Here is a 12813-nt window from a genome sequence, read left to right on the forward strand (position 1 = left end):
AAATTTAAAATCTAATTTCCAAACCTCTTATCTGTTTGTGTATATTTTTCCATCAGAATCTCTATCAAAAGCTTCTTGGCATTAGAGTTCTCTGAGTCTCTGAATGCTGCTACTAAGGTTTCTCTAAATGCTCAGCCTGTGCAAACAGATTACAACAGAAAATGTATGTGCAGAAAGGGAGAAAACTTCAAAAATCCTCTCCTGACCAAACACTGATTTTTGGAATAAAGTCTGTAAAATCGTTTCTGAATTGTAACCCATCCTTATTCAGGTCCTTTTCGTCTCCAAGATGATTTAAGCATGTCAAGTTTGCTGCAGTGCTCAGTTTATTAATTCATTGTTAGAGAAATATTTTCCTTTTCTATGTGAGAAGTAAGCCATATTTAATCTAAGAAGGAAGAGATGTTTTTTGGCATATCATCAGTATCAGACCAGTCTTAGAATCCAGCTTTTCCTTAACTTGCTTCTGTGGTCTTTGGACACATCTCTGTCTAGGTCTACATTTCAATCCATACTGCCATTTTTGGCTTTGCTGTGCTACTGCAGCAAGGATCTCATGAAGGGACATAGCTGCTCTGATCACTGGGGAAATTTTACCTGGAGTGAACAGCCTCTCTTAACAGTAAAACTCAATTTCATTTTTCTAAATGAAATTCGGGTCACACATAACGCAGAAAAGTTAGCAGCAAGGATAGTGAGTGTCAAACAGTTCAATTCACATCTGAATTGTAGTACAAGATGATCCTTAACCTGCTAGTAGGTTACAGGTGTTATCTAGCCACACATCATGTGTTCTAATGAACTTCTGTGAATTCTTTGCCTTTTTGATGGTCTATTACTTTGTTTTTGTGAAAGGAAGTTATTGTAGGAAACATTTTAAAGGTCCTTTTCCCAGTAAAGGGTTACTGTTCCAAGTCCAGTTAAATACAAGAGTGGGATTTTTTCCAGTAGTTTCAGCATAATTTGCATTGGGCCCTGGATAATGAGCTAAGCTAATTGTGGCATAACTTTCCTTCTAAGTCATCAGTCTCAGATATATTTATGGTTGTCTTTTTCTTTCTTATTCTGTCTAGCACTGGGCAAACTCAGTATTACTCCTTAGTTTTGCATGGAAAAGGGTGAAGGTACTTAGTTGTTTTTAGGAGGCTTTTGGCACTGTATCAAAAAAAGTCCCACATTTCATATGGATGGGATTCATATAGAAATGTAATAGTCTTTAAAAAATTCAAATTCATCAGTCTTCTGCTTACTTAAAGTGAGAAATTACCATATTCAGATCACTTCAGATCTCTCTGCTTAAGTAAGTGATCTGAAGGCTGAGCAAGTTGGGATAGATCCATCAGGTAGTCTGTGGAGAAACTAAGTTCATCAAGGTGAAGCTGATTTTGGCCTTGTAAAGGACTTAGTAGATGAGGTGAGCCCTGACAGCTGTCCTCCCTCTATCAGCAGTTTCTCAAAGCTGACACACAGGTAGAGAGGAACTCAGGAGACTCAGGAACTCGGAGACTGAGCAGGATTCCCTGGAAAAAAACAGCTTAACAAATGTCTTCACCATGAGAATAATTTCTAACTTAACCTCCCAGTGAGTGGGGTGCACTGGCCTAATGCATGTAAGCCTGAGAAGTGAGAAACGTGGTCCAGTGTTATTCAAACACTCAATTATAGAAATTCCTGAACTGGTACCATTTACTACTCAATGCAGGATTATTTTTTTTCTTATGCATTTTTCCTGTTTTCCGCACACAGGAAAATCAAAATTTGGGAGGCTTTGGGGCTGATGCACATTTTATTTTTAAAGTTTTTAAACAACATTTGCATGACCGTTTTGTTCCTGTTATTGTGTGTGCAAGCTATTGTATTTGGTGTTCACATTTTCACATTTCATATTACAATTTTCTTCTTTTTCTATGATATGAAAATAGGTATACAAGCCATTTTTAAACACACCAGGAATCCTACTTAAAAAAACAAGCAAACCAACCATCTCTTAACAGGAATTTCCAGAGTACATTCAGGTCACCTGAAATATATGGTGATTATACACTGATGGGGATTGAAGATACTCAGTTTTATTTATAATTTAATATGAATAAATTATGAAATTATTTATTATGAATTTAATAATAATTTTTAATCAGGGTGGTTGAATGGTTTAATCAGTTTTTTATGAACAGGAAACTGAGGCAAGGAAAAGTTAATTGACTCTGGATGCACATGTGTAGTGAGTTGGTGTTACTGTTTTGCTGAGGCTGTGACAATCAGAGTATAAAAGCAATACAGATGGAGGAAATAACTGGTATAGTTGGAAGGTAAGGCCAGCTCCCAGAAATGGTGATAATTCTTCAGGTCTGCCTCATTCCTGAGATAAGCCCTTTGATAATGTGGTTGTCTGACAATTACTGATCACTGACAGGGAGCTACAGGTCAGATCTACCTGTAGAAAATATGTGTCAAAGGGATGTTTAATTACCTGACACTCACACCAGTACCTGGGTGTGATACACATTATTATGGACTGCAGGAAGAGTGGGAAGAGTGTGGGCTCTGCTGTGCCAAACCACATCAATACTGCATGGGTAAGCTTCTCTTATTCTGCAAACAGACTCTGCACGTCAGAGGGGTGATTGCCTGGTCCAGCTTTCTCTAGGTATGGTATCAAGCTAGAGCCCTTGCTGGGACTCCTAGGAGAATGTCCTCTGCCTTGCAGCTCTGCAGTAAATGACAAACAAAATACCTGACCCACTGCACACTCCTTGAGATTTCTGCAGCCCCCCTGCCCCAGGCAGCAGCACCACTGGCTGTTTCAAGATGGAGCACATGGGGAGTGGGCAGTGAGAGCAGCAGGGCAGGCTGGCAGGCACAGTGCTCCTGTGGGCTCTAATGCTCTGCAGCCACACATTCTGCTGATGCTTGTTGTCTGCACACTGCTGGTTTTTTGTTTGTTTCTTTCTTCCTTTTTTAATACAGGCCTAATACTCTTTGTAAGCAAACACTATTCAGCAGATAGAGCTGCTCCTGCTTATTAGCTCTTGACCTCATTTCTCTTTCCCTGCCAGCAGTGCATTTGCCTGGACTCACATCTGTTCCCCTTTCTCCCCCACCACTTTCTGTTCATGTTTTTTTCTCAGTGCAGCCTCCCCAGCATAAGTGTCTATGTTGGGCAGCCTGTAGCCCTTCCAAGCCGATTACTGTAGTCATTCATTGGTCACTGCACGAGCAGATTAGAGCCACCTGAAAGCCTGCCACAGTCCCTGCTGCAGCCAGTTTATCAGAGCAGCAAAGGGAGATGCTGTCTGAAAAACCAGTTTGTTTTGTTCCTGGCACTCTCCCATCTGGTGTGAGTGGGACCATAAAATATAACCAGGTGGAAGAAAACATTTCAGGTAGGAATCTTTTCCTTCAATCGTGAGAAATGCTGTCTTCAGGTCGTGGGTTGTTTTTCTTTCTGTCTCAGAAGGAGCCTTCTTAGACATTAATCATTTAAAGAAGGTTATCACTGCAATAAGCAGCCTCTCTTTGGGAGGCCACAGCTCTGTTTCTCTGAGATCCATATTTCTGCCAAAGGTAAGCAAAGAACACTCTTACTTGCCAACACTGATGAAATGTTTGTGACAGCTTATCAAAGTCACTGCTTATTTGAAAGTATTTTGCTTTATTTCAAGCATAATATAGGTGATTAGAGATGACTTTACAAAATATGCCAGTCTAGTCCTATTAAATATCCAAAAGGCATTCCAGAGCAGTAGCTGGGTGGGACCACTTGTCTGTAAGAATTGGTTTCAGAGCACTAAGTGAAAGGGAGAGGGGTTTTGTTACTCTATTGAAAAGTCAGAGATAAACTGTCATGACCATCAAAAGAAACCTCTGTTGCAAAGCTTTCAAGAGTGTCCCAAAGATCTCAGTCCAGCATTCTGTATGGTTCATGAATAGCTATAACCCTTCTAAGTTAGTTTGGGGTTATTTTTTTTTAAATTGCCTTCTTGCAGGACCTCAAGACCAAATGTGGAACGGAATGCCAGCTAGAAACCAAAATAAAAGGCAAAAGCAAAACATGTATGAAAGCTCTTAATGATAGAAGATGTGACATCAATTAAAAAATGCACTCTAAAGACAGTTTCTTACTATAAATCATTTCCAGAAAAAGGGGAACCAAATTTGGATAAAAATGAAGGATGAGTACATGCAGAATAAGAAGCATTTAAATGTCAGATATTGCATTAATGTTTCTTATAAATGAAATTAAAAGGTGAGATGCTGACAGAAAAAAAAATAAAAAGACAAGAAAGAAATGAAGAAACTTACCCTTAAATCAACTATGACACATGATCAAATACTGTGAGCATTAAATTATTATGTACTAGAATAACAGAAAACAGATGATTATTGTAACAGTAGGGAACCTGCATTGGTCAAAGGGCAAACTGTCCCACCTTGGATTGCCAAATTCTATAATGTTCTAAGTTTCAACTGAAAACTGGAAGTCATCAAAATACATATAAAACCTGTTCACTGAATATATGCCTGCATAATTTTGAAAGCAGGGGTGTGATTTTACCCCAAAGAATGTTTTCAAGAGCAGCTGATGTGGATTAGCCAATGGGAACTCCAACAGCCATCAAACTACCTGACAGGATTTGCTCAATCTCCTTCAAACTCTCCAGAAGCTGCCTAAGGGAAGCATCTATCATTGCTTTGCAGCAGAGGAGCAGAACAGAGGGTAGGAACCTTGTACAGCTGTGTGCTACTGGAAGTGCTTCTCTGCAGCTTCATTTTAAAGAAGGCCTGACTGTTGGGCCACATACACAGATCCTCTTTTTTTTTTTTTTTTTTTTCAGGGTAGTGTTTTGGTTCAAAATATTTTTAATATGAATTAATCAAGAAGAGAAAACTAACCACAAGCAATGCCATACTGGAGCTACCTTATCTTTTATGGACTTAAATGCCAAACAGGTCTTGCTTTAGAATACCTTCCTGACACCAACTATACCCAGAAATACAATGTTTTTGTGGTTTTTTTCTCTTTTTTTCCTCTTTATATTAGTCTAACTTAAAATTTGGTTTCTTAGCTCTCAATCTGAGTCTTATTTGTCTTTGAGGGATTCCCTAACAGCATTCTTAGTACAGTATCCTTTTGATTGCTCACCCAAGAGAGGAGCTGAACTGTTTTAATATTACCACAGGAAAATTAATTTTGTTCCCATGTGGATTTGCCAGAGAAGGGAGAGGCTGAAGGGGCTGTAACTCTTTAGATTGGTGGCATCTTCAGGGACACATGTGCTTTATGTGACTGCCTGTTCTTACTGTGCTTCCATTGCATTTCAGCACATGCACAACCCAGTTTTTTCTCTAATGGAACTGGTATATCTATGCATCACGACTCCCTGCAATTAAAGTAAAATCTACCTGGGCAGTCACACTAAAATTGAGGCTGTACATGTGAAGGTGAAATAGAACTGACTCAGTAGAATTCCTGTTTTCGCTGTGGCGCTGACCTGGCTTGACCTAGCATACATGAGGCACCTTTGTCAGACTGGTCTCTAATGCTGGGGAGTTTGTAACCAGTGGACAGCTGAGCTGCCTTACAAATGTATTTGGTAGGTATACAAGCTCTCAGGCCTTCCATGGAGTTGCTGTCTGTGACAAAAGAGCAATTACTTGATGTAAATAACTTACAAACAGGGTAAGTCATTAATAAGGCAGACAGTTCTGAAGGCAAAAGCAAACACCACTTTGGCTGCAGAAGCTTCCAGTGAGACTGTCAGGGAGGAATTTGGTCTGCTGACTGCAGAGTGGTCTGCTTGAACCCAGACATCTATTTTTTTATCTGACCCCTGCACTCTTCTGGAACTTTCTCTTGAGGAGGGGAAGCAGAGAGGGAGGTAGGGGAATGCAGTTCTCTTCTCTCTAGAATCCAACAATGGGGCACAATGGATGTTTGAAAGCTGTGCCAGGAGAAGTTCTGGCTGGACATCAGGAATCACCTTTTGAGAGAGTGGTCAAACACTGGAACAGGCTTCCTGGAGAGGTGATCAGTGCCCCGAGCCTGTCAAGGTTTAAGGGGTATTTGGACAATGTGCCTAACAACAGGACCAAACTTTTGGTCTGCTCTGAACTGGTCAGGCAGCTGGACTAGATAATCCTTGTAGACCCCATTTACCTGAGACAGTCTGTTCTATTCTGACTGTTCACCCACACCATGATTCTTACTGGTGCAGCCTTTTGATATTGGGATTTCTGGGGTGCCATCTCAGTTGCACAGAATCATAGAATGTGCTGAGTTGGAAGGGATCCATCAGGATCATGAGGCCCAGCTCCTGGCCCTGCACAGGCCACCCCAAGAATCCCATCTTGTGCTTGAGAGCCTTGTCCAAATAGCTCTTTAACTCAGGCGGGCTTGGTGCTGTGACCACCTCCCTTTGTGAGCCTGTTCCATTCCTCCTCTCTTTGCAGAACAAACTGAGCTGGCAAAAGAGGTTAAAATGCTGACCTGCTGGTATCCCATACAAAGGAAAGACCCTGGGAAGAAGGAGCATACACGGAGCTGCAGGATAGGGCTTGAAGCCTAGCTCAGAGTAAAATAAAGATTTCCAGACAAGATAAATTGGAACTTGGTCTCCTTTGTATATCCCCAGCCACCCTGACTGGTACAGGCTTAGGGCATTGTCAGTCTTAGGTTAACAGTTTTTCTGTGTTGTGCAAGGACAGCATGCAGACTATAACTTGTTCCAGCTCTTAAATTCCATTTACAAAAAACAGACTATAACTGCAAAAAAATGATGGGACGTAAATGTGTAAATAACATTGCTAGGTCATTGAACACCTAGTTCTCATGACCTAAGTTTGCAAAATGGCATACTAACCTGAGATCTCTAATAAAGCAGAAATGTTCCTAGATGTCTCAGGAACATAAAGGTCTCATACGTTTTTATGCCATTATAAATCAAGTTTTGAATTTTTGAAAAACTTGTAGAAAATGGTATGCCTCATGCCTGAGGCAAAGACACTTTACAGAAAGACAAATGTGTGTCTTCATATTAATTTTTTGCCTTATAAAATCTCTTAACTTTACAGATTGCATTGTTAGCTTAAGATTTAGAAATGGCTGGATTTGTTTACACCAAAAACATTTGAGGATGTGAAACTCTTTTCAAGCTTGAGATCTGTGTGTGAACCCAAGTCTTGTTTTGAGAGGTTTTAGTGGAATCTGGTGCTTCTCTCTCTGAGCCTGCTCACACAGAGCTTTGTGAGTTAAGCATTCTCCTCAGCTCAGTGAGTTATTGGCCTGTGAGCCAGACTGATACTTAAGCACCATAAATGGTAAATGTTGCCGAGGCTGCCCTTCCACACGGCATTGCTTGGCAGCCAACCCCACAATGCTGGCAAACAGATTCCTCCAGTATAATTAAAGCTCTTGTAAGACTAAACACTGTGAGGTTTTGCAGTGTTCTGAACATAAGGCAGCAAACTCTCTATTCTTTGTGTGTCCTTGACTTGTGACCAGTTGTAACCCTGGCCTTGGCCACTGAGTTGCTGCACTGGAGCTGTGTGTAAATGCAGTGCTGTAGCTGATCCAGCTTGAGCTGGGGGCTGGAAAGGCCAATCTCCAGAAGCTCCTTCCAAGCTCAGTTATTGTGTGATTCTGTGCAGTGCCCAGCATGATGAAGTCCTGATATTTCAACAGGAGATGTCAGCATTCTGCAGCTCACATGAAAATGCCTTCAGTACATCAGGGTAGGCAAATTAACAAGAAAATTTCCTAGACTAGATGATGTCCATAAAATGTTAACTGATTTGACTACAGCCCAGGTAAAACCCAGGTCTAGTCTTTGGAAACCTTCTTAAAGTTTGCATCCTCATATGGATATTCTTCTTCAGTTTCAGCAGCAAATCTGGGAATGGCACTGTGCAATTATCGATTCTTTTTTTCCTTCTCTCAAGGATATAGATTTATCTGTGTCTTTTACCCTAGAATATAAATAGTTGGTTGCATAATTGCCATTAAACTGGTACTAGGTGTATTGTGCAATTGACTTGTACTAGGTTAGCTGTTCAGTGCAGCATGAATTTTCCCCTTTTCTATTAGATGTGCACCTTCAGCTCAATAATTGACCATTGCTTATCAATATAAGTATGTTTACAAATATGCTGAACTCCTAAGTCCTGATCCAGGTCAAGGCTTAACAGAATTCAAGTTTATTTCAGTTTAGACCCACATCTAACATTAAGATTCTTCTTGCAATAACTTCCAGTCTGCAGATATGCAGAAGGTAAATTTATGTAAGGACTCTTTAAAACCTGGATTGAGAAAATTCAAATAAAAGGAGAGCATTTTTTATCGCTCTGAATTTCTAATAATACAGGTTAATAAATAATCCATATTTGTATATAGTCACTGTAGATTGATCATCTTACTATTGATTACACAAATCATGGAATACAGAATAAGATATTAGTAGAAATAGTTTTACATCAAAGATAATATATCTTTTCCCATTGCCATCTGAATATACTGAGAATTTGTATTTTTCCTAAGAAATTGAAGGAATTTAAATTCTCCTTAATCTCTATGGATTTAATGCAGTAAGTGGCTTTTTTAAACATAGATTTGAGTGCTTATTAGAGTGCCTTTCTAATAAAAAATGAACCCTCAGGGGTAAGGGAATGTGGTGGGAAGAGCCTATATTCCTTTTGCTTTGTTGAAAATATATGTGGGTATAAAAAGTACCATTTACATGCTTTGCTTACTATTTCTGGTCTCCCAGGCTGTGTTTCCCACTGAGCTGTGCATCTTATTACTTGCTGTTTCCCAACATTCATGCATATTAAAGCCTGAGGAAGGGCAAAGAACAGGAAACTTTTAAGTGGGATCATTGTGATGGACTTTTAAATCTATCTTTGTAACACCTTATCAAAAACCTGTTGAAATGACAGAGGGATCACTGTCCTTTAGAAAGGTTCCAACTGGGCTTACACATTATGCCAGGCTCTGTGCAAAAATTGTTCTCTGTGAGATGCCTCTCAGAAAATCATAGCTCTCTTCTGTATTATCTTACACTATTTAACCTGTGTAAAACCAACAACTGTGGCTATAAAATGGTGGCAGCTTTTGTAAGCTACAGTAAAGTACACTAGACACAAGGTCTGAAAAGAAGTCATTGAAATGTACCTGTGTTTAATCAAGCCCATCTGTAGGAGCAGTAGGTAGGGCTCTCTGATGTCCCCCATGAACTGCCTTGGCATGATGGGGGGGAGGGAATTGAGTGCATCAGCAGAAGCTGATTGAGGAAAGGAAAGGGACAGAGAAAATTAACTGGCAGAGAAATTTTTAGTAACTGTGTGTTGACTCTTGTATTCTTATTTTTCATTCTTAGAGATGAACCTACTTCTACGTGAGAGCGAAAAGAATTAAGAGTGATGAGGGAGCTATTAAATGGCTATAGGTGATTAGAGAGCATTAACATAATAGACAGAGATCAAATCTCCTCTTTTTTCACATCCAGCTGAGTAAGCTTGAGGATGCATAGATACATAATGAAGTCATGCCTTTATGCTAATGTCAAACAAAATTTTCCTTGGGTTCCAGATTTCCTTTCTGGTGCCAGATGTGCCGTATTCTTATTGTCTGTAGTTTTGGCAGCAGAAATACCCTGCAGTGTTATGAAAGAGGATGTTGCAGCCAGAAGCACAGTGACTTGCAGTATCTCAGCTGGGAACTTTACCTCTGCCTTCTTCTTTTCCTCCTGTCCTCCTGCTTTGGGCTCCGAGGCCAGCACTCCCTGAGAGCATATGGATTTTGAACCTCAGCAGAGTTTATGTGGTCAAAGGGACTTTAGAGGAATGAAGGAAAGCAAGCACCAATCCTGGCCAGGACTTTCTGTGCAGTTTGTTATTTGTGTCCTGTTTTCATTTCTGCTTCCCTACTGTTTTCCTGGTACAGGTCATGGATTTTGTTCCTGATGTATGAAACTAGCAAGCACCTAGCAGTGACCAGGGAATGTGAACTTCTATGGTTGTTGCACTTGAAGCCACCCTTTCGCAAACAGCTTTTTGTGTATGGTTTTCCTTTCAATATTTTAGTGTCAAAATAAGGCCAGGTGTTTTCAAAAGGAAGTAAAATCACACAGTATCTTTTCAACATAAATAGGAATAAGAGTTATTTGCTTAATCTCAAATGATCAGCATCCCATCTTTTCACTCCAAAATCAATTTTATTGTTGTTTTCCAAAGAAGACCTGTAAGGCTAAAATTAAAGGAGCCCTTAGGTATATTATATGTAGAGTACTGCTATTACTTTGTAAAATTGTGAAATGTTAAAGCATTCATCAAACACTGAGTCACTGCATAGTGCTATCATAAATAAACAACTAAAAGCATTTACAAGCTTTGGAAGAATGTGAAAATAGTTAACATTCAGGCTTTGTAATTTGGCCTCTGCAAGATTGTACCAGTCCCTTCTGAAAAAATGCAATTATTTTAGACTAAATAACAGAATTAGAATGGACTGCATTTTCTTGTGTAAAACATCTGTGAGAAACTAAAGTTGTCAGTAGGTAACTTTAATTTTTTCTAAGTCTAGAAGTCCACAACATCAAATTTTAAGTAAAGGGGAAAAAAATTACATTAAATCAGCCCTCATGCTTTCTTAATGAAATAGCATTTTTGTGTTAGAACTAAAGTCTTTTTAATTGTTGCTGCTACATCAATAAATATTTGATTATTTTTGTGATATTCTGATTAAATTGTTGGTATGAAATGCTACTGATTAACATACACTTTTAAACAACAGCAGCACAAGATTAAGGATCTCCTTTAAAACTATATATTTTTAGAGTAGGGGGAAAGCTTGTGTTTTGAAGAAACCCTGTTCAAGTTGCCATGAAATCAGACTTATTAGCCATATATTTGCTGTGTCCTTGATGATACATGTTTGGGTAAGAATACTGGTTGTTTTAGCCATGATTCCTTTGTTGGTCTAGAGCCACACCTCTGCTTTTGTTTTTCTTTCCCTGCTTTCCTCTTCTTGTATATCTGCCTTCTAGATTTGCAGTGTTATCAGTTATTTCAGTAAAAAGGATAACAAGAACTTTTATTTAACTATACTTTTCATTCTTTTTTTTTCCTATGCCTTTTTCCTGTCTTACAGGGCTTTATTGGTTTCTTTGTTCCTTTTCTTCCTTTCTTTTTCTCGTTTTTTGGGGGTTTTATTGGCTTTTTTTTCCTTTTCTTCCTTTCTTTTCCTCCTATTTTCATTATGTGGATTTCTTCTTTCCCCCACATTTTGTGACAGGGTTTCCCTTTGAGGGACAGAGGGATTTCCTGCAGGGCATTAGAGCAGGGAAGGCGCATGTGCTGATATTGCTTAGTACAGCAGTTTCTCTGAGTAACCATTACACAACAGAGGGCTATGGTGAACCACAGAAGTTTATTTCTCTGGAAGAGTTTCCCCCAGCTTCTTGGCTATTTTCTGTGCAGCATTAATCACTTCCAAGCAGGTGCTGTGGGAAGCCCTAAGGCTGATCAGTGTGGTCTGATGGTGAATCAGGCACTGCAGAGTTGTGCTTCCCTAGCACCAATCCAAACGGGTCTCACTCAGGTCCCATATTTCCATTCTCACATGCATCAATGTCTCCCTGCTCAGTGCCAAGAAAAGACCTGCAGCATGAGCCAGTGAGACAAGATTTTGGCTAGGAAAAGCTTTGCTAGAGAAGAGGAAAAACTTCCCCTCCAGGCTGCTTCCAAATTTATGCTGAGCTCAAATTACCCCAGTACAAATTTAACTTTTTACCTCCAGGAGGTTCAGTGGGCTTTCTCAGTGAGTTGCTGTCTTTGTTTGCTAATAACTAATTTTATGAATTGTGGTTTTCCTCTGGCCTGGCACTTTCTGTAATACTATTTTGGATGTGATTGACATTCCTTTGAAAATTTTGAAGGTAGGGATAAGCAAAATAAAAGTATTTTCACTTGTGGATAGAACATAGAGCTGGAATTTTAAAGGCAAGACGTAAGAGATCTGAAAACAAGCTAAACCAAACAAAAAGTGTATCCAAGGGACTGATAAATATTTATGACTTATATTTGGTCATGATCACTGTTTGGGCTTCAGAAGTGTCGTTGCTCAGGTTTTTAGAGCAGGAGTAGACTTCCTGATCTACTGTACCATATAGATCACAGTTAAATGGTCTTGTTTCAGAGCCTCTGAATGGCTGTGGCTAGTGGAAACAGCATATCACAGATAGACTTAAGAGTGGATTATTTAATTCTAAATTCCCTCAATATTTGATTGTACAGCCTCAAAAGAAAAAATTTAAAAGCCCTAATCCAACAGTTTTCTGATATATATTGATAACCTCAGGTTTCAGTCTTTCCCATCATCAATCAATTGCTGAAGTGAAGTACAGGAGGGGAGGGTGGTGACCTCGAACCTATTGGATATTGACCATCTAACAATCTAAATGGTTTGTTATTACTTACAGAGTTACAAATCCTGTGCTGCAGCGAGCTCACATTTCTACATTTCATCAGTCACAGCAATGGCAACTTGTAACATACCCTAGGGTTTTCAGATTAATTTAGCAGCGATTACAGGCACTGAATTTTTGGTTACAAGTTTTCGGGTTGCTTTGCTTTTTTTTCTTTTTCACCTGAGCATGTGTACTTGGGGAAAAATGAGTGTGATTTCTCAGTGATACTTTCTGATATCTGTTAACAATGATTTAAGATGATTCTCGGAAGGAAGACAGTTCCATTCCTATTTCTTGTCTTTCTGCTTGGAATACTGGCAAGGCAAAACAGCTATATTAGGTGGTTTCAGTT

The 12813-nt window shown here is 39.4% G+C and overlaps 1 protein-coding gene across 3 annotated transcripts in view; it reads left to right on the forward strand.

The window, feature by feature from the left end:
* Positions 1 to 12813, forward strand: part of MYLK (myosin light chain kinase) — a 141179-nt gene that overhangs the window by 44058 nt on the left and 84308 nt on the right. Inside the window, exon 1 of one of the 3 annotated variants that reach the window (XM_063161758.1) lies at positions 3272 to 3383. The exons of 1 other annotated variant lie outside the window; for it this stretch is intronic. In XM_063161758.1, coding sequence (XP_063017828.1) covers positions 3287 to 3383 — 97 coding nt within the window. In that variant the 5' untranslated portion in view covers positions 3272 to 3286. Of the gene's footprint in view, positions 1 to 3271; positions 3384 to 7697; positions 7732 to 12813 lie in introns of those variants that run through there. One more of the 3 variants, XM_063161759.1, reaches the window with a different exon arrangement.

Source organism: Melospiza melodia, chromosome 8, assembly GCF_035770615.1.
Source record: "Melospiza melodia melodia isolate bMelMel2 chromosome 8, bMelMel2.pri, whole genome shotgun sequence".
Lineage (NCBI taxonomy): Eukaryota > Metazoa > Chordata > Aves > Passeriformes > Passerellidae > Melospiza > Melospiza melodia.